The following is a 22,706-nucleotide window of genomic DNA, read 5'->3' on the forward strand; positions in this document are numbered from 1 at the left end:
AACTGAAGAAGCCCCACTGGGGGGTTTCTTGTAGAAGAAAGACACGACAGGTGTGCAGGGTTTTCAGTGAAAGACAACACACCCCTGGCTTTATTAACTCAGGAGTCCTGCGATAAGCAGAAACTCGCATGAATGGGACAGTTTCCCCGCCCTCAAAACAGATCTTTCTGTCGCCTCAGAAGCTCCCTCAGCTGCTCGATCTGCACCATCACGCTGCTCTTGGCCGTGCCCCCTGGCGTGGTGTACTGCTCCACGCTGTTGGCATAGTCCCACACTTGAGACACGTCGGTTCCAAACAGGGGGCTGGGGAGGCAAAGCGAGACGATGCGTCAGTGGAGAGCTCCACCGTGGAGTCTGACCCACAGGCTGAACGGATTTAGCTTTGCAAGCCGGCTACGCCACACTCCAGTAACTGCCTGGGTTATGGAGCCCAATCCCACCCCCTCTGAAGTCCAGGACAAAATTCCCAAGGCCTCCTCCTGCCCTGCCTTGCACCTTGTGTAGTCAGTTACGCCTGCACACAGTGAGCGTGAGCTGGGTGTAACATGCTACCCGATCAGAAGGGTGGTGTTCTACACCTGCTCTGCGGAGGTGCCAGTGACAAGGCAGGGGCAACGCCGTGGAGAACCAGGCCTTCAGTTTTTAGAGCTGGTCCCACGTGTTAGCACTGGAGAGCGTCTAAATCTGCAAGATGTTTAAACCCAGCGCCTCAAAGATATTTAGGTGTCTAACTCCCGTTGAAGGATCTGGGTCCTAGGGCCTGATCCAAATCCTACTACGGTCAGTGGAGAGACTCCCATCAATCTGCCCTGCTTCAGGGAATCAGCTGCCTAGTCACACACCGTCAGGTACAGAAGCTGACCGCAGGCCAGGCCTTTCTGGTGCTGGCATTAACAGCAACAAAAAGTTTGACAAATAAAAATCACTTTCTAGTTGCGTCATGGAAAAAATGGAAAGTTAGTGCTTTGGCGAGAATTGCTGCAGGATCTGTTCCCCTCCCCAGCACACATCTCCCTGTCATGCCTGGCTCCAGCTGAAAGGCAGCTCCCCAAGGGTAAAGGGGTTCCCCCCCTCTTCACACAGGCATCGTTTTAGGGCCCACTGTCCAGATGTAAACTTCAGTAGCATCATGGTAATTCAGCCCAGAAGGGCTTGAGGAACAGTCATGTCCAGGCGAGGAGATGATGTAGGAGTTGTACAACAAGGGGACAAGTGTTGAGAACCCTAGAAAATGGCCTTTGAAAGCTCTGAGTTAAGGAATACAAACCTAATGCTCTTCATGTCCTCCACAGTGAGCTGATTAATGGCGATGCCCTTTGTCTCGGCTAGGTGGACAGCCTTCCCGGACGTTGCATGGGCTTGTCTGAATGGCATCTGCAGTTAGAAGTACACACAACAAAAAGTGAGCAAGCAACTAAGGTCCAGGATCAAAGAGTGTGTGAACACTTAAGCGAATGTGGACCTTGTTTTACAAGGTGATGCAACATTCCCAGTGCTGTCAGAGGCTGGGTTTTCTGGGATACAGGGTGTGCCTGTTACGCAGGGTAACACTATCTGCAAAAATTTCTGCCAGGCCACAATGCAACAGTTACACTGCTGGGGATACATTCAAAGGGGCTTTCAGTCCTGCTGGCTCAGGGCACAAACAGCACCAGCTGGGGATCCAACAGGACATAACCAGGTGCCTCACAAGGAAAGGAGAGAGTGACCCCTTTCTCTGAAGTATCCAGCTGTCGGCACAAAATGGAATAGCTTAACATTGTTCCTGCTGTGTATTGATGTCAAGGGATGTTGTCAAGAGGAGAATTGAGCCCAGTTGTCTTTGCACTGTCAAGCCAAGATACACCCCCAATGAGTCTTTGCGGCTTCAAAACCCTCCATCACGCTTTCCATTGAGATTTCCTCAATACTTACTCCTTTACGAACCAAGTACAGGGCCAAGTCTGTAGCCAGCATGTCAGGGCTCAAGGCTTTCTCCATGTTCTCCTTATGGATCTGCGGAAGTGAGGACCATAAGCAGAAATCAACAGCTACTAACAGGTCACTGAAGAGGCCTCACACAGGAGATTTCATCCAGGAGAGGCCTGGCTTTTGAAAGGCCTCATTGCAAAAACAACCCACCAGAGTAAGACATTTACTCTCTGCCTTTCGTTTTACTACAGTAGATGATCCAGATACTGCATTTTAAACTGCTAGGAGACACAAAGGCTTCAGCTACGAGACCCCTCCCTCTCTCCTGCTGAACTAGAGACCCTCCCCTCTATAAAACCCTCCTGTTCGAGGGGTCTGCACATGTGAATGTCAGTGAGATAAGTTTCAACTTGTAGGCCTGTTAGGCCTGAATGAAAATATAGCAGGCAAAACAGTTATGCCAACCTGACTGAAGTCAGGCTAGCAGAGGTTTCTGGGTAATCCCAGAGTGGAAAAGTACTGAGAAGCAGCATTGTTTTACAGAGCCCTGGAAAACGTGAGATAAGCCAGGGATTGCATTCCTGGCATACCATTACCTGTGCTAAGGACAGTGTTTGAAGAACTGATAAGAAACTCTAGCATCCCACGGTTCAGATTCTAACTCTTTGGGTGAGTTATAGGTTTGTTTAAAACTCCCCTGTATTTCTAACTTTTGGGTGTTGTTAAGATATAATTAATAATCTAAAGTTGTAGACATAAAGTCTAGGCATGTGTGTATATTAAAAGTGTCTAGTTTTAAGTTGTTAAACAAAGGGGGGTGGGTTTTGCTCAAGTGAGTGATGTATGACGTAATAAAACTGTCTATATAGGCTAATACTAAGCTGTAAAGTGCTGGCTGGTTCTCACTGGAGATGAGCTGCCCTTTATTGATGCGTGCACTTGTCAATAAAGGGCTTTTGATCGGACCTTGCTGGTGTTGCCTGTCTCTCTGTGAACAGCCAACGAATTTCGCTGTCGGGGTTAAAGTCCCCAACAGGCCCAATTCTGATCTCACTTCTTATCAGCAAGACTCTTGACTCGGATGGAGTGACTCCTGATTTACACAGCAGTGCGCAAGTGCAGAATCAGACCCAAAACATAGTAGTAAAAAGTTAGTCTTACCTGGAGAGTGGAAATGACTCCAGTTGCCACTGGTAGCACAGAACTCAGAGTATCGATAACATCGAACACGGCCTCCTTGTCTTCCTATTTGTTAACAACAACAACAACAACAAAATCCGTCAGCCTAGTGCAGTGGACAAAGCAGAGAGCAGCAGCAGCCTGGTGAGTGGACACAGTGTCCGTGCTGACCAAACACATCTGGTCTCCGTGCATGAGTGGGAATAACCACACCTGGAAGAACTGCCAGCCCATGGAGCTTTGGGCATGATGACGCCGTCTTTCCCCGTGCAGTCTAGTGCCCAGCTGAGGAGGACATTCTAACAGCAGTTCAGCCCAGCAATTGGGAATTCAGCAGGGGGCGATCTGACTACACTGTAAATTATTTCATTTAAAAACAATCTTAAGTGAACCTTTGTGCTAGTGAAAGGTGCCAGACTGCCAGCCCAAGAGAGCGAAGGCCTGATTCAAACACAGAGCAGCAGCACAAGCTTTCTCCACGCTGCTCTCTGCCACATGCTCTGCAGTGGCTATTAAGAGGGGCAGAGGAATAGCTCATTCCCCACATCCACTCAGCTCTTGGCTGGAGACACCTACCCTTGGTGCTGTTTGCGATGCAGAAACTTTCCTGGTAGCAAATGGACGGCAACCTCACCAGCTCCCTTAATGTAGCTCAGCTAACAGTTGTCAGAGGATAGAGACCCTTGATCGCAGTCACTCTGGGCCAGATTTGAGTCAGTAAATCTGGCAATAAAACTGCTGTGTCCTATTATCAGACCTCCAAGCCATCCAGACCCTGAGCCAGATCCACAACTGGTGTAAACTGGCATAGCTGCATTGAAATCAATACACTGGATTGACACCAGCTGAGGATCTAGCTCTGTAGCCTTAAAATTCTCAATTGTCTTTTGTTCCATAATCCATCATTAGGATTTGGAGCGACCCAACTACAAACTGCAGTCTTTAAACCCCCTCATCTCTGAATATGTAATGACCATGTCCCAAGCAGGTCATGCGCAGTGTGTAGGTATGAATGGATTTTGGAGAATGTGTTCTGTTGTGTCTATGCAAAGAAATGGGAAGAGAATTCGGGTTTACCTGCAAGTCCTTGTTGTAGGTGCTTGGGAGTCCTTTGAGAATCATCATCATTCCAGAACACTGCAGAGAAGGGGAAGTTTATGGTACTTGGATTAAAACAAGAATAGCGAGGAATTTTAAACCGTTTCACTCAGCAGAGCTCCAAAGATGAGGCTGCATCCTCTGGCCAGATTTCTGTACACCAGCCATTGCTCATCTAAAGCCTGATCTCCGGGGGGCCCACTGAAATCAGTGGGAAGACTCTCACGGACTTCACTGGGAATAGGATCAGCCCGTTATTTGCCAGATTTTTTTTTAAACCTTAACCAAAGCAAACACCTACTGGCAGACCAGTTAAATAAATAAATAAAAAGATGGACCATTCTCAGAATTCCACTATAGTTAGTAGGATTCTGTAGATGGTTATTAAATGTATAGCAGACATGTGCCTTCTTCTGCCTGTTATTCACAGTGGATGGACTTTCCCCCACCGGCAAGACTTGGCCTCTTGGTGTTGTTACTTGTAATGCTTGGTGGCCACCTTGTGCAATTGCTTCAAGTAGTGCTGTGTGTTTTGTAAGGATTTTGTTGCTGGTCATCCATGTTGTCCTGTTTGATCTAACTGCAATCAGTGCTAGGCAGTGGTGTGTACCTAGGATACAGCCCGGGAGGTGTGCTATGCCTGATGTCTGTAGCCTTGTGGTACAACCTTTCCTAGGGATTATATTCTACTTTGTCTAATAGCATGCTCGGAGGGTTGGCAGATGGTGGGGACGCACCACTATCTCCAGGTTACAGTTGAGGAAATGGATACATAGGGGAAGACAGGGCCTAATTGTTAAAGTGGCCTCTGACTTTGGGTGCCCCAAACTCTGGCACATCTTTGATCTCAGTTTTCACCCTCTGTTCCTACTGACTTGAGCTGGAATTGTGGGTGGTCAGCACCTCTGAGCCATCAGGCCCAAGGCCTCTCCTGTTCCACACACAAGTCAAGCCAACCTTTTCAGCTGTAGCCTCTAACAGACTCGCCCAGTGGCTCCCCCAGATTCAGGAAGAGAACCAGAGGATGATGGGTGGGATTTAAATTTCTCTCCCAACGACGCTAACTGGGGATAAAGACGATAGTAACGAGCACCCCAGTGCTCTGACATCTCCCCTTGCAGACTCACTCTTCCAAACACACGTCCAGCCTTGCTGCGGATCAGCTCCAGACTGTCTGGATTCTTCTTCTGAGGCATCAAGCTACTCCCTGTGCTGAAAACAAAACACTGAGCACATTAGACTGATGAGGTCCCTGTCTGTAGAGAGGGGGAAAGAGTTCACGGGGGCTCTGTACTCTGCACTGCAGCAGACCAGGGAAGCTACACCTGCCACCACCATGTACAGTCTAACTGCACGTGGCAGGAAATACCTGGTGCTCTCCAGCGTTCATGATGAACAACGGGGCTAATTTCCTCTTGACACACCCAGTAGGGGCGGGGGTTCCCAAACTGTGGAAAGCTGATGTCTGGAATTTTCCAGAAAACGTCAGGAATATTAAACCCATTGCCCCATCCCCCATCAGCTCTGGCATGTTAGCAGTGGGTCTGGCATTGGGGAATGGCTCCTTGCCCCACGTATTAGTCCTTTGCAGCGCCCCAGTCCCACACTTTTTGGGAAATGCTACAGGAGACTAGGGCAATTCATAGTAAGAGACCACGGTGGGGTCACTGGGTGGAATCCAGCACACACAGAGCCGCAGCTGAAGGAACTGCCAGTTCCTTTACCTGGCCTTAGACACATGAGGCCACATTCACCCCTGCAAACTCCATTGACTTCAGTGGGGTTACACCAAGGATGAACTGGATCCTTTGTGCACTGGAGCAGCGTGCTATTGCTCTGCAGCCTACTCTGCTTAGTTAGTTTACACAAGTCAGGAGTGGAGTCTGTCCCTTTGACACTGTTGTAGCTCCACTTTAATGGCACTAGTCCGGATTTAAGCCAGCACAGCTGAGAGCAGAATCAGAGCCCCTGCATGTTAAAGTGCTGCTTGTGCAGCTGGAGTAGAGTGATTCGGTGTTTGTCTAATGAAGACTTTAAATAAGATGCAAAATATCACACTTCCCTGGGTCTCTCAGATCCCCCATACGTGCTGCTTCTCCCCTAACTCAGCCTAGACATGCCAGATTGTCTCATGGGAAGAGAGCAGGGATGCTTGTAGATAAATTTAACGTGCATCTTGTCTACAGCTACCATGCATCCCTGCTCCTGAGCCTGTATCAAAGCTGCTCTGGGTTTAGCTCCGTCTAGCCAGAAAGATCTTAGCTGTCTTATTCAACAGCTATGTACATATATTGAAGGGAGCCCAGTCCCCTAAGGGTGTGGTCATTCTCGTACCAGGATATACTAACAACATGTGGCTTAGTAACCCTGTCAGAGTGAGAAATGAGACTAGTAACAGGAAATCTGGAAGGATTGCAAAACAAGTCTGTTTAAGGCAAGGCCCTTTTTACGGGAACTCCCAGCATAGGAAGATTTTTTTTTTTTTTTATTCCTGGTTTCTCATTTACAGCCTGATTCCACAAGTGTTTACTCAGGCAAAATGCCCAGTGAGTACGACAGAAGATTCAGCAGAGTAGGGCTACAGGATCTGGCCTTTACTGGGATCAGAGTCAAAATATTTTTTTAGTAATATATACACTTATAAAGCTCCTAACGTCCGACACTCTAGTATTAATTTGCATGATATTTCTGTGAAGCAGGGAAGTCCCCCTTTACCATGCCCATCTTACAGGCAGGCAAACTGAGGCAAGGAGGCTGAGTGATTTGCCCAGTGGCACTGGCAAGGAGGGAGTAGAATCCACAACCCCTCTCCTAGCAGCAATTCGTTCCAAAATGGAAATAGTCACACAAGTAACCTGGTCTCCCTGCATCTAAAAGAAAAATCAGGTTAACAGGGACTATTTGTCCAGGTGCAGAAGTGAATGATAAGAGCCCGCTCAAACACACGCTGTTACTGGGCATCTGCCAGGACTTTGCAAGCAGGAGGCGCCACATCTGAGTACAGTTTAATTGTCTCTCTTCACACCTGATTGAGAAGCCAGTCCCAGCTCAATGCCAAGCCTGTCATTAGGATATGGCAAATATATCGTGCCTATCCCTGCCTCCCCAACCCCCCCGGGCCTAGGCTGTGGTGACGGGGGCAGGACACATGCATCTCTGGGGAGCTAAGGATACTAGTGGGTTGAAAAGAAGGCACAGAAAAATGGGTGCTGGAAGCATGCCCCGTTGGGTTGGGAAGATAGCATCTGAAGTACAAGTATGTTATTGCCAGCCCGCCAAGCAGACTACCTTTTGGGGGGGCTATGCCCCAGGGCCATCTTTATTCTCCCCGCCTAGTTGTGAAAGCTCCCCTCTATCATAGCAACCCCCTCTAAGGAGTGCTAGACACTCCCTCCTGATCCCAGTGCAGGGTGTGAGCGATGCTGATTTATAGCAACTCGCTTGATTGAGGTTTTTGGGTCTTTTCCTCCACGATCCCCTGTTATATATAAAGGTTTGAATACAATTCATATGAGCTCCTTTTATTTGGAATGTGGGAAATGGGTTGGTGTGTGTGTGTGTGTGGGGAGGAAATAGGACTGCGATAAGCTCTAGAGAGTTACCTGTAGGCATCAGACAGAGTCACAAAGCCAAATTCCTTTGTACTATAGATGATGAGATCTTCAGCCATCTTGCTTAGGTGAATCATTAACAAGGAGGCAAAGAAGAGAAACTCCACTGTAGAGAAGGGTGACAGTCAAAAGCATATGAAGGTCTTATTTTGGCTGCCATTGCTAGTCACAGTTGTAATTTAGCTGCAGGAAAATTCAGGCTGTGAACAGCCATAAGCATTTAAGGTAAAATTCAAGTGTGACTTAGGAGCCAAAGACTCATTGAAGTCAATGGGTCTCAGGCTCCTAAGTCACTTAGGCACCTTCAGAGATCTATTAGATTTGTGGAAGGCCCATCACTTGGGTTGTTGCACAAAGCCCTGATAGTTTCAAATTAATGGGGACTCCATCTCCTTAGCACATGCCATTGGGAGTTTCTTTACCATGAGGGACTGAACTCCTCTGGAGGGGCAATATCCTCAGCATAGCTAAATCGGCATAGCACTGGAGTCAAAGGAACTCTGCAGATTTACGCTGAGGATCCAGACCCGAGGGTCCCAAATTCAGTGGCTTTGGGTCACAAATATAACCCCAGATATCCATATGTAGTATTTATTGCCAGGTTAAGAGCTCAATCCTCCCACCAGGCAGTGCAGGGGGTGTGTGAGAAAGCACCACATCTGAGCTTTTCTTCCCCTTGAAAAGTTTACTGGGAAGAATCTCAGAGAAGCAGGTTCCCGGTGAGCATTCGGGCGGGTGTGTGTGGGGGGGGGGAGTGATAAAGTTGCACCTACCCACAAAGTCTCGCTCACTAGTTGCATCCATGCTGTTCAGGCTGATGGCAGCAAAGTCAAGTTCTGCAATTTTAAAAAACACATACACAGGCTCAAACCACTGGCTGCTATTTGAGCTCTGAAGCCCTGCTTCCCCAGGCTACTCAAGCATGTACTTAAACTTTAAGCAGGAGCAGTGCCATTGCTACTCCCCTGCTTAACGTTAAGCACACGCTTAAGAGTGGTGAAGAATCAGGGCTTTAATTATTATCCATAGACTTTCAAGGGAACGGTAGCTGATCAGCTCTGCTATTGTGTTCCTCTTGCAGGCACCAGAGCATCAAATATTTGTAATCTCATCTCACTTCAGAGAGCATTTTTAATCACAAGAGAAAGACTATGACCCCTAAGTAAAGTATGTTGCGGTTGATGGGAGTCTTCCCATTGATTCCAATGGGCTTTGGACCAAGCCTTCTAGTGCCAGTTATTTTCCATGCAGCAGGGCAAGGGATTGCAACATATCTAGAGGGTGGGGTTGGAACACGTGGTTTAATGGCCACCTGTCACAGATGGCTCCAGAGTGCTCCGTTTCCAACCAGAGTCTGCTTCAGGGACCCACAAAACTCAGGGACGTACTGCCTCATCTTTGATGGAGGGTTCTGCATTTAACAAGGCCTCTGGGGTCTACTGCTGTCAGAGTGCATGGATCAGCATCTTGCTGCCTGTGCTTCGTCTTAGGCAGATGCAAAGAGGAGGGTTCCCTGCCAGTGACTGCTGTAGCAAAATACCCCACTACCAGGGCTTCTTGTCAGAGTGCTAGAGAAAGGGTTGGGGGCAGGGAACTAGCTGTGTGTCCCCTGCTACTGTGGGGAAAGGAGAAAGCACAGCAAGGGGAAGTGGGGTGAAAACCCTTTAAAGTGCGGTGGGCAAAGTACGGCCTACGGGCCAGATTCAGCCCACCAGCTGTTTTAATCCATCCTCGAGCTCCTGCTGGGGAGTAAGGCTTGCCCTGCTCCGGCGCGCCATCTGGGAAGCAGTTTCTACCCACACATCAGAAATAACTATAGTGAGGGACATCTAAACTCCTAAAGCCTGTCCTGTTTTCCTCAGAATGTACATTACATGCATTTGGCTGATGGGAGCTTTAATTCCCTACCACCTCATGAAAAGGGTGTAGTTACCTACAAAAGTCAGCATTTTGTTTAAGTGATCTAGTCTATGATGCAGCAGTCAACCTGTTACCATCCCCAGACTTGTGTCACTCACTAACTCGGTTCTGTGAATGGAAAGACAATTTACCTTTACGCAGAAACTCTCGATCGATACCCAGTGGGTTGCCAGCTACAGCACCGCTGCAAGGGAGAAAGAAACCTCATGCATGACACCCTGCACTTCTGACACTCACAAACCTGCAGCAGTGTCCACAACACAAACTCCAGTTACAGAAAACGGCGAGACTGGTGATACCTGGCTGCTTTTTCTACTGCACTGCCCCATCGCACACTGTATGTGGGCAGCTGTAGTATATTTTGTTAGCTACTGGCCAAAGTCAACCAACGTGACTAAGGCATGGTTTCTATTTTGAAGTGTTTAGGGCAGGATCCTGTACCCCACAGAAGAGTCTGCAGATACTGGAGATCTCGTCTGCAAATCCAGGCAGCCATGTCTGAAATATCTGCCTCCCAGGGGGCACTGGGCTGAAGGCACAACATTACACCTGAGAAGCACTAGCAGTCTGAGTGCTCTCAGTCCACATTCGCTCAGGTAGGCTAACAGTCCATCAATGGATATCACACAGATGGATCCCTCCAATGTAGACAGAGCCGTAGATGATGCAGAGCAATGATTAGGGTAGTCAGAAGGAATGTATCAAAAGTGGGTGGGTGGGGGAGTATATTACTTGCACAAGAAGGTTATAAGCTTTGCCATCTGTGCCATTTACAACTGAGAGCTCAACAACCTCCTCCATCAGCACATACAGCTCACATTGGGCTCACTGAGTGGAGGGACCCCAACCCTCACATCTGTGTTTTCTCTGTAAGATACACAAGTGTTACCCCCACACACACAAAAAACAAGCAAAACAACTGAACGCTTTACCTTCCCAACGGCAAAACATTGATCCTTCTCTTCACTTCTCCCAGACGCTCAGAATCGCGGGTGAATGCAACTGCATGACTGTGGGGAAAAAAACAAAAGGAAAAAAGAGGACAGGTAGGAAAGAAGCCTGTTTCACATTTTCCGCTCTAAAGTGGAATGTAGCTGTTGTAAGGAGTGCCAGGTTGTCAACCCTGGAGACCAGAATCCTGTTTATCAGCAGATCACAGAGCCGTGGGCATGGAAAGCATGGGTCCCAGATACCATGGTGAGGGGTGCTTTGTCAGTGAAGAGACGGAAAGGCCAGCAGCAGTGCAAGCTTCCCCATGCTCCCCCCTCCAGTGAGCCGCAACGCTGGCCTACAGGGACCACCTCTAAGTGGGAGACAGGTGCCCTCTTTTTCATGGCCCCTCAATCATCTGCTCTCTGCAAGATCTACTCAAAGTAGACTGTGGGCTCAGAACCCTGGTAAACTAAGTGCAGATTAAAATGGAGCTGTTAGGGTTGATCCTATGGTCTTTTGCGGCAGAGCCTATGAGCTATTCTAAGTTTACTTCCTGAGGTTGGCTGCCTGGTGTTTGTGCAGGCAGAGCTTCGGATTTTATGCACTCAGCCCCTGTGTTTCTTCTCTGAACCCACCCACAACCGAGGAAGAGCGTTAAGGAAGGCTAACTCAGCATAGGGCTCCTGGTAGCGTGACGTTTGCTGTGCTACCCATCCTAACTTGGACATCTTGCAAAACAGCAGCTTCCTAGGTTAGCTTTGGGGGCGACTTCTGCGTCACCACGTGCTGATGTTACAAGGTGACATGGCTGCACGTATAGCTGTCAATGAGCTGCTCCCCAAGGACAAATTGTCACAGCAGATCCTACGAAGTTACCTGAGTAAAAAGTGGCTCCACCGGATTGGCTGAGCTCTTTGCAGATGAGTATAGCCAGGAAAGATCACATCAGTTTCTCTGCAATAAGTAGTAAGAGAGGAGGGAGAAAAGGGAGACAGCTGATCTACAGTTCAAAAGAGTCTAGCAAATCCAACAACCTGCAAATTATGTGCTGGGGGCTCACAATAAGCCAGGAAGTACTGAGCACAATAACCATTTAATAATAGATGCAGTAGCTCAAACAGAAGCTATGGGCTTGATGCAGAAATAACTGGGTGAGGTCATTTGACTCGTGTTACGTAGGCGGTCAGACTGGATAATCACAATGGTCCCTTCTGGCCTTAAATCCATGAACCAAGTGTCAGAGCCAGGATTAGAACTCAGGAATTCCCAGTCCAGTGCATAGTCCACTAGGCTTTCAAGATGCTTTTGTACCATTATTGGTTTAGGGTAGTACCAACCCTTTGTTGTATAGTAGTTATTTATCCTCATATTTGTTAGCTATGAAGAGAACTGTGACATTAAAGTATCCTGTAATGAAGGCTCATCAGTCTATGATAAATTGTTTGGATCACTGTAGTTTAGTCAGCTGCTACAGTCATTACAGTTTTTAATCGTTACAATCTGGAAAGGTTGAGCAGTCCCAGCTGCCTCTATTTGATTTTGCTTTATTAAAATTAAGTTTTAGCCTCTTCAACGTGATTTGTTGCCAGGATACATCTGGGATAAGAGGAAGTCTCCATGCAGCAGGCCAGCCATTCCCCGAGAGAAAAGAAGGGGCCAATCCTATTACCCGGACCATCAGCTGCAGCTGCACGCACTTTGCCTGATTGCACATGGACACTGTATGAGTTGAATGGAAAGAACACCGCTGACTTCAATGGAGTGTTGCGGATTTACGCTAGATAAGGATCTGGCCCAGAATTTTTAACATCACAGCACACAAGCGGCTTCCCCAAGAGATTCCACAGCATTTCGTTTCATAGCGTGGGCTTGGAAAAATAAGGACTTACGCAGCAGCCCGTTCCACCAGAGTCTTGATAAACTGCAACAGGTGAGCAGACAGGACAGAGCAGGAATTTCGCATATAGAGTCTCATGTCAGTCACAACCTGTAAGAGATCCCCAGTCAGTCAAGATGGAGCATGATGTACGTTGTGACCAAACAATACTCACCAGGTCATTTGACTTTTGCCAGCTTGAGGAACCGGATAACAAAGTCAACACCCCCCCCCCCCAGAGCCGCCCAGAGGATTCAGGGGGCCTGAGGTCTTCGGCAGCAGGGGGCCCCCGCTACCGAATTGCCGCGGAAGATGCTCCGGGTGGCCCAGGCCCTGCAATAGTTTTCCAGGGCCCTCGGAACAAGTGAAGGACCCCACTCCAGGGCCCCCGAAAAACTCTCGTGGGGGCCCCGGCGGGGCCTGGGGCAAATTGCCCCACTTGCCCCCCCTCCAGGCAGCCCTGCCCCGCCCCCCCTTTCAATAGTGAAAACAACTTCCCAGTGCCTTACGGATGCCATTCAAACAATTCAGGGCTTTCAATCTAATTCATTATTCAGTGGGAATTTCCCTATATTTGAATGTGCTCTCCAGGGCCTGATCCGAAGCCAGTGGGAGTTTTTCCCATTAACCTCAATGGGCTTTGGCTCCGGCCCCATCAGTGGTTCCCTTAATAGAAGGTCTGCTCCCTAAAGGTGCTATGAACCTGTAACTCCCGCTGATGTTAGGAGCAGGCCCCAGCCACTGGAGAAGACAAACACAGAGGGGAAAATAATCACATAAGCTAATACAAGCACAAAGGGACTCAAAATATAACATCAAGCAGCCCAAAGCTTAGAGGTCTGGTCCATCTACCTGTCAGAGGCCAAAAGCTCACCGATAACCCTAAGCTTTTTTTCTGGGAACCCTGTACTCTGTGTTCAAATACACAGGACCAGATCCAGTGCTGAAGTGAAGCCATTGGCAAGACTGCATTACTTTCAATGGGTGCTGGATCAGGCCCATAGAGAGAGAAGTGAAAAACAAAGTTATCTAGGGAAACAAAAAGAACTAGAAGGTGGGGGATGGAGAATGAGTCTGGGAAAAGTTATGGACTCGACATTTTAGTAAATCAGGTGTAAACACAATATTTGTCCCTAAGGTCAAGAATACGGCTTGCCAAATGAAATTACTGCTGCAATCAGCAGCCTGGACTAACATCTGAAGCTCTGAATTGAAAAGGACGAGGAGTCAGTATGGCTGAGTAATGGTGATAAAATGGAATATACTGGGACTATAAAATTAACAGTGACCAAAAAAGTTAGAAAAACTGCTGGAGGTCAAAGCAGAAGTGTGAAAATTAACTGCAGGTGTTCGCCTAACCATAGCAACAGCTTTGGTAACTGCAAAGCTCTTCACATTTAATTGCCGGAGTACACACGTGTGAGCTATAAAGAAGGATCCCCGTGACTATGGGCTAGACTTGGGACTCTAAAGTCCCTCAGAAATGGAAACAGAACCTACAGTGCGGTTACACAAACATAACCCCCTCGCTGGGAAAATGCAAGTTTCTCTCAGGGCTACTAGATCCCAGAGTCTTCAGCAGAGAGCTAGATGCCTTCCAAAGCAGTGCATATGTGCGCCACTCCCTCTGTTTAGTAGCACTTCTAACCTGCTCAAGTGTGCGTGAGATGATCACCCTTTAGTGGCTGCAGAAGATAGATCAGACTATGACTAATACCGCAGCTATCTTGGGTTCACCTTCAGCTCAAGCGGTTGGGACGGAGTCCCGAGTTCTGTCCTTGCTTTGGACGATTAAGTTCACGCAGGAATGATGTTCAGTCCAGGTGGAAACCACAAAGCCCGCCATAGAACGGCTGCAACTTGTTTGAAAGAGTCTTGAAGCACCTCGGGTTCTCTCTTTTGCACAGAGCTCCTATTGAGTTCCAAAGGAACGCTGTGCAAGAGTCTGGCTGCATCGTCTTGGCCAAAAGAAATGGAGTTCAATTTGTGTTCGTACCCAATACCATTACTCAGCAACTGTGCTCATTCTGTCCACCCAGCACTCATGGGCCACTAGATGAGCTGCACACCTGCAGTGACTAAGTCCCAAGGGAGCATGTTGTGGATGTCAATTAAGAAAAGGGAAAGGAGGTAGAAGGAAATAAAGGAGACAAAGCAAGTACTGAACGACATAAGGCAACTCTTGCCATACTTGATCATTCCGGCTTCGTCCGGTGTGCAACTTCCCAGCTACATCCCCAATCAGCTCCTGAGGGCAACAGAAGAATTTCCATCAGTGTTGGCAGTACTGGAACGATAAGGACTGCAGAGAAAGCAGACCCCACCTGCGCTTAAAAGTCAAGGCCTGGATTCACAAACGCTGACGCAAATGCTTAACTTTATGCAAGCAAATAATACACTGGAGCCAGGCAATTCAGGGCAGGGACAGTTTTGTTATGTGCTAGTACAGTGCTTGGTCCACAATGGGGCCCTGATCAGGGCCCTACATGCAATTGCAATACAAATAATCCCCACTGGGGCCTTTCGGTGCCACCAGACTATACATATTCAGTAGTAACTAATAATATGTTAAGCATGTGGTTAACATTCATAAGTAGGATCAGGGCCCAACGCTGCTTTGGGCCAGGTCTGGCCAAGTCTTCTAGCAATATTTTGGGACAGCCTTCTCTCACTCTGAATACAAAATAAGATGGGGCAAAAAATATACGCCACCGAATGGATAAATAAGAGTTTGCAACATATTTTTAATTCTCTCAATAGGGATGCAGCCTAAAAAGGAAACACTTAGATCAAAGTATTTAAGGGGAGAAGACTTATTTTACTACTGCCAGACTGATCAGAGGCATGACCTGGAAGTTATCAGGAAATTAGAGGAACTGGACCTTTAGTCTGCGTTCGTTGGCAGTGTGGATGTCCTCATCGCTTTTGTTCACCACAAAGGCTCCCCTGGACCATTCTTCAGAAATCTACATCAGCAAAATACACCGGTCAGTAGTTAAATGACGCTTCTTTACTGCGCAAGGGTGTTGGAGGCTTGATTCAGTCAGGTTTGTAAAATGTTTTGCGATCCTCAGATCTAGTAATTGGGGCCTCATCCTGATCTCAAACTGGTGCGATTAAATAACTTGACTGAAATCACTGAACTTACATAATGGTGCACAAGAGATCCAAATCAGGAACTAAAAAGTGCAAAGCATTATTAAGAGACTCTTGCTGTCAGATTAGAAATAGATCTTAAGTCTCATTAAAATTGCATCAGATCAGTGCCACGCCCTCCTTCAGGGTGCAGGAATATGTGTTGTTGCACTTTCTGGGGGATGCACTCCATGAATCTGTTCTTTCATCTCTAGCTACTAACCTTTAAGACACGGGAGGTTAAAAATGTACTTGACAAAGTGAGTTGAAAAGTCAACCAGCAATACAACCCACCAACATTTTCCTACGTAAACACTGTATGGATTCCCCATTGTTCACAATGTGTAATCAGCAACAATGGATTAACAGAGATGCATTCCCCTGGCTTATCTGCTGACTCTTCTCTTTACCCCTATACAATATGGCGAATTAATTCAGACAGCCAGTCACAAGAGCATCCTGTGCATCAGCTCAAAGAGACCATTCCCAATTTCTACTGAAACAATTCCTGAGTACTGTTTGTTCCGGGAAGGGGGTTTGCACTGAATGCACCTCAGCAGGGCATCTCAGCTTCTATAATGGCCTTTAATAACATTTGTAGAAGACTTTCAGAACCCACATTCCTGCCACATTACCTGGGGTCACAGGCTACCAGCCAACATTTATTATATTAAACACGGTTGTTTCTTCTAGATCTAAGCACATCTTAAACAGATACTATGGAGGCAGTTGATCTTAAATATGAGACTTTCTCTACACACAGGCTCCTATCTTTAACACATATAGTGCAAGTCGTTCACAGATGGGGGGGGGGGGGAATGCAAGTTGAGAGATTAAGTGAGTTTTCCAAAGGTCACAAGAGCAACCCAATGTCAGACAACATTAGAACGAGAGTTCCTGGCTTCCTGGCCTGGGTTCATGCCATTAGAACATGTTACTCTTTAGGATTCCAGGGATCAATTGTTCTAAACATACCCAAGTAGTCCCAAGACATACACTGCCATTTCCCCAAAAACAGAGTGGTGCAGGCATGCTACAGAAGTCAGTAAAACAAAAACCCTCCTCTTTTTGAATTGAAGAGCAAATAAAGGATAGATTCATGAACATGAGTTGCCTCTTTGGGAAATCATTCGCCTCTGTAATACCTTCAGATATTGTGATGCTATAGCTATCCACAGAAACGACAAATCTTTCAGAGTCGGAAATGGCAGGGCCTTGGAGTGGGCTTACAGATTTGTTGTGCTTGAGTATGTGTTTCTGCCTGCAGGAACAGAGACACTAAAATGGGAGATCTCCACCAGGCAACTGTTTGGGGGCATGGAGCAAGCTAAGCACAACATGGGTTAGAGTGCGTACACCTGAACGGGAAGCACAGGTAAGCCAAGGGTCAGGACAGATGCTGGACCCCCAACTTTATAATCAAAGACATGATTCAAGACACCATCCCTGGTCAGGGAAGCACGTAATGTGCCTACTTTTAAATAATGGGACTTAAACATGGGTTTAAATGTTTTCTTGAATCAGGATTAAGGAAGATTACAATGCAGACTACCTGAAAAGAGGAAGATCAACAGCCAAGTAGCAGTGGCTAAAGCTTCAAGTCAGGGTGGGTACCTGAGTCAATGCTTGACAACCTTTTACCACACCCTGTGCTCAAGCAAATACATACCTTTTCTAATCCACTCAGAATCTTCTCCAAATCACCCTTGGTAAGAATCCCAGACTTCTCCAAAGCCTTGGCATAAGCCATGCTCCCTCGTATGTCAACTTCCGACAACCGCTGGTCATAAGCCATGGAAGAGTTGAGAGTCTCCATGATGGGATCAGTGCCTCCTACAAATCTTCCTCCCCAAAGTTTATTCCCCTATGAAAAAGGAATTTTTTTTAAATTCAGCTTAAAAGGACATACTAGTAAATCTGAAAGAACATTCAAAGAAACACTCTTTGGGATGAGTATTAATCCTGAGGGACAGCATCCTTGAATCTACCAAAATAGAAGGAACAAATTGAGACCTGGTGTAAGTGAGTACAACTCTGTCAATTAATTTGGCCTTGTCATAGGTCTCACCGAAGCAGGGGGGAATGGTTTATTTCTCCTGGATGTAAGAACTCCATGGATTTGGGGCTCTTGGGATCCCCAAGGATTTTGGGGAAGGACTGTGTCCCAATCCACATTTCCTGATTGGGTGGTGGCAGCTTTTACTAGATCTAAACTAGGATTTTAGTTTAGAGGGAAACCAGTGCAGGTCCCCACATTGGAACCCAACAGCTCCAAGTGGGGGTGAGACCTGTGACAGGCCTATTACACTGACTTCCATTGAAGTCAACAGGCCAACTTTGGCAGTAATGTCAAAGGTGCTGTAAGCGAGTTTACGCTGCTGTAATCTGTGCAGAGAGCGGCCAGGACAAAAGGGAGCAAGGAGGCCCTGCTTTAAATGTATACATTGAAACCCTCCTGTCCACAGCTTCTCCCGTTACATCTCTCTCTCCCAGACCCTTATCATGAGTCCGTCTCCCTTATGCACACTTACCAGTTTGTAATCACCTACAAAAAACTTGACTACAGTTCAGCAGCTGGTGTGCTAAGGTCACTGCCTACCACGCTGCCCACTGTTTCCTTCTGTTCCCCCATCCATCTGTCTGTAGCCACCTGTTGTCTCTTGTCTTGTATTTAGATTGTAAACTTCTTGGGAAAGGGGTTATCTTTCTGTTCTGTGTTGACACGTAGCACAGTGGGGTTCTAGGCACTACCACGATGCAAATAATTAAACATCACTTCCGAATTGCAGTGAATGGGAACTGCCAGTATTCATCTAAGAGCAGAATGTGGCTGATGCTCAGATAATAAGCAATACAGCCTTTGAGTTATCATGAGAGCACAGATCAGAAAAAGGCTGATGTCATATTCAGAATGCCAGGACTCTTGCAGGCCGTTCCAGAGACGGGCAGTTTGTCTTTGTCATTAGTGTCTAGCTACTGAACCGTTACTGCTGGATCATGGGCTAACCAACTGTACTTTGCCCCCAACACAAGTTTGGCATCTTTATGTCCTCATTTTTCAAAGCGAGTATAAGGGCATGTGACACACAACCAGCATTGACCTCTCTTTTAAAGCAGTTGAAAGCCACTGACATTATTTTTGGAGCAAAATAATTGGTCAGCAAAGGACATAGCAAAGACTAGCACTTTTCCACTGTTTTGAACAAAGAATGATACGTTCGTTATAAAGAATAAAAAGCAGGGGAGGGGTTTTAAATGAGAGGGAGCTGTGGGCAGATACAAGCTACCTCTATTAAAAACACTTCTGGAATTATGAAGTATTTTAAGTTCACATTGTGCCAGAGTCTCTCCTCACTAATACTGGCGTGAATCAGGAATAACTTCATTTACTGCAGTGGAGTTACACCAGGATAAAAATAGTGTAAGTGGCCGGAGAATCAAGCCTGCTGTGTTTTAAGTTTCAAGGACAGGTTTTGGTCTGTTAAACGCAGTTACACTGGATTTGCAGAGTAAGTCAAATGAGTCAAAATTTACCCTGGTGTAAATCTACTGCATTGATTAATTTGACATTGGAGTGTGGCATTACAATATTCTTTGTGGGCACCCTTCTGAAGCGAACACACTTTAAGCCACTCAAATGCGTAAACCTGCGTGTAACCTATTTCACCATGCATTTGTACAACGGCATTGCTTCATTAGCAAACAGAAACATGTATCCCTTGGTCCCATGTCACTTGTTTACACAGATGGACACATCCCTGAAGTCCTTACACAGGCAAAACTCTCACTGACGTCAAACGGGATGTCTGCTTGTGTAAAAACTCCATGGTTTGGCCTAACAGATTCAAAAAGAAAGTTTCCAAAGCAGATATTAGCAGACAGAGGAGCAATTGGGAAGCATTTACAGGAAGTGCCTGTAGCAGAGTTTAAATGGATACTTGTGCCCATCTAATATATTTCTCACACCCCTTCTACTCCCTCTGCAGGCCAGGAATCAGAGCCACCTTCTCTGGCAGAGGACTGGATAGGACCCAGTTTCAAGTTAATCAGTGCCACTATTTCATCAGCTAGCGGGGTCATTGTTAAGCAAGTCTTTCCCCAAGGACTGTCTCCACATATCTAACAATCCCTGATGAACAAAGATTGTTCCTGGGGTCCATCTTACAGTCCCTATGAGGGCAATACACTTAGTGAAGTCCTGGGGAGTTTTGCCCCCAGGACTGTAGAATTAGGGCTTATAGTTGGAGATTTTTCAGGGCAGCTTTGTCAATACAGCCATTTTTAATTCTAAATTTTGTCAGTCAAATTCTGCACAGCCTCAGCTTTGCTACCACTTAGATTTTGGCATCATATTGATTTCCTCTACTGTTTCAAGTGAATGGCATTTTGCCTGTCAAACCTATACAACTACACAGCCAGATCTCTGCAGAACTTTAGAGTAGATATGATTTTTTCCTCATCAAATCTGTACTAAGGACAAGTGAAGGGGGACGAAATCTGGAGATCAACACGAGACCATAGCAGCATTTGGACTAGAGAATGGGCAAAGACATATCTATGTGTTTTGTTTCAGGTTCTCCCCATATTAATTCAGGCATAAACAGACAATTGAGATAACTGAACCTTTACAGCAAGTGATTAAAAAAAAAAGTCTAGCTGTGAACATGCAAACAGTTTTTCTCATCTTTTAGAAGTCACAGAATTTCATAATATATTTTGTACGGGCTTCTCCCCTAGTCAAAATTTGCTGCCGGTTGGACTATGGAAAGAGCAAGGCTGGCAAATTTTGACAGGTGAGAGACGCTTATCAGATCAGTGATAACAACGGTGCACAATAGCAGATAAGGCCAAGAAGACTGTGCTTTTGGAAATGGAAAGCATGAATCGCTATGGGAACCGGTCAGATTTTGCTAAGAGGGGCCAGCGCTGAGAATGCAGCATTTGTATAGAGAAGCGTCTTGGGGAAGCAGCTCTACGAGTGGGTGTCCAAAGAGTGATAAACAGGAGAGCGACGGCCACCTAAAAGAATGAGTCTTGGTCGTGGGAAGAAGCCCTCAAATAAATGGAGGTCTGCAATATTTTTGACTCACACTCCCTCCAGAAGAGTTTACTTTGCCTGTGGAGCAGCTCCCATGATAGAACATCTGATAATGAGGTGACAGCTCCTGATGATGCATCAAAGCTCACACTCACCTCAGATGCCATGTCGGGTGAGTTTCCCCCTCTCTCCTACCGAAACCTCAGCAACTGGTGCAACCTGCAAGACAAGAAGCCACTGATTCTTCCCCTCCGCCGGGCGGTGCAGTGTGCAGCTCTGGGGTCTGCCGCTGCCGCCTGGCAAGAAACACCCCCGCCCCAGCTTTGCTGCCGTCTGTTTACTCTCAACCAGGAGCAAGCAAAGCCCATCAGGAAAGCACCGGGGCCGGCTCGGGCCGGTTGCACCAGGCGGAAGGCAGTGGCCCTGGCCGGAACCAGGGACAGGGACAGATCAGCTGTAACCCGACGCGCTCACCTGCCCTGCTGCAAAGCACCGGCGCTGCTGGCCCGAGCCCGGCTGCTATTTCATGCCACCGGGGAGGGGCCGGACCAAGCCTGGAAATGCTCCGGAGGGTCCCTCCCACCTCCAATCCCCGCCCCCCTGCCTGGCTGTTCTCTTCTCCGTCCGCCGCCAGGCTGCCGCTGGTGAATGCGCCCGCCTCTGCAAGGCTCGTCAGTGGCGGGGGGGGGGGGGGATCGGTGCTCACAGCTGACCCCGAGTCTGGCTCATTTGTAGGGAGACAACTTGGGGGGGGGCGCTATGGGGTACAGGGGAGAGACTCCCGCATTAGGCATGTTTAGGGTGACCAGATGTCCTGATTTTATAGGGACAGTCCTGATCTTTTTCATATATAGGCTCCTATTACCCCCCACCTCCTGTCCTGATTTTTCACACTTGCTGTCTGGTCACCCTCTGTATGTTGGGGCAAACACCCTGCCAGGGGGTTAATTGCAAGGCCTATGATTCCTTCTGGGGAGCAACACAAGGGTTTCCTATGAGTGTTTCAGTGACAAGGTGGGTGAGGTGTCATTTATTGGAACAAAGAACAGGAGTACTTGTGGCACCTTAGAGACTATATTGGAACAGCGTCTCTTAGAGAAAGAAGCTTTTGAGCTTACCCAGGAGCAGAGCACTGTGTGGCTGGGAAGCTTGCCTCGCAAGTGATACCTTACCTCACCCACCGTGTCTCTTTACTGTCCTGGAACCACCAGGGCTACAATACCACCGCTTATTTCAAAGACAGACCTCTGAAATCTCAGCTCATTATTTAGTAGGTGTTTAAAATCTTCTGCATTCCAAAAAAAAAAAATTGCACCAGCTGGAGACATACCCATGCAAACTGCATTCAATTCTATACCTGTTGTGGGTAGGGATCACTCCGGAACAGGCTGCTCTGGCTATTGGTCTGACAAGGATGATGGGATTGATATGGAATTTAATAGGTTCTTTTCCATCTCTGCATCTACAATTCCGTTAATCCCATTTGCGGTGGATATTTCGGGAATAGTTTATAAGGTTCCGCGTCTCGCTGATTACCTGGAATTATTCTCGAGGAGTGGCTCTTTTTAGCCTTTTGACTTTTCTTAGGCAGGCTGAGGCACAAGGGAATGGTCCTTGGATGCTAAACTGTGCAAGTTGAAATACCGGTGCTGCTGCTGGCATGGATTTATATAAATATGCAGTGGCATCCTGGATGCCAACTTTTACATTTTGCTTAGCGGTGTGCATTTCCAAAACCGAGGTTGAGGATTTCAGTCACTCATTTCAGAGCAGGGGGAAGCCAAGGAAATCACCTTCTCTCCCTCACCCCCACCCCCAGAAAATCTATTTCTTGGCTTAAAATATTAAATAATGCAACAGCCAACGGGGCTGCTTTCTCCTCCTTCCCTTTCCAGACAGTCAAATGTGTTCTCTTTTTTTCCATTCTGTTTCTTTTGCTTTCTGTTTCATTCTTTTAATCTTTTACTTGAGACTTTTTTTTTATGATTTGCATTATTTGTTAGTT

The 22,706-nt window shown here is 47.0% G+C and overlaps 1 protein-coding gene across 1 annotated transcript; it reads right to left on the reverse strand.

Annotated features, from left to right (window-relative positions):
• Window positions 1-60: 60 nt before the first annotated feature.
• Window positions 61-21,260, reverse strand: ASL (argininosuccinate lyase). The gene is made up of 17 exons (XM_044993612.1): window positions 21,176-21,260; window positions 20,857-20,920; window positions 17,333-17,527; window positions 15,411-15,494; window positions 14,720-14,776; window positions 12,542-12,639; window positions 11,529-11,606; window positions 10,652-10,729; window positions 9,851-9,903; window positions 8,573-8,635; window positions 7,791-7,905; window positions 5,316-5,400; window positions 4,168-4,227; window positions 3,073-3,156; window positions 1,915-1,995; window positions 1,268-1,374; window positions 61-303 (listed from the first exon to the last, which is right to left on the reverse strand). The coding sequence occupies exons 2-17, from the start codon at window positions 20,866-20,868 to the stop codon at window positions 153-155; spliced, it is 1,401 nt and encodes a 466-aa protein (XP_044849547.1). The 5' UTR covers window positions 20,869-20,920; window positions 21,176-21,260; the 3' UTR covers window positions 61-152.
• Window positions 21,261-22,706: the final 1,446 nt, after the last annotated feature.

Source organism: Mauremys mutica, chromosome 19 (genome assembly GCF_020497125.1).
Source record: "Mauremys mutica isolate MM-2020 ecotype Southern chromosome 19, ASM2049712v1, whole genome shotgun sequence".
Lineage (NCBI taxonomy): Eukaryota > Metazoa > Chordata > Testudines > Geoemydidae > Mauremys > Mauremys mutica.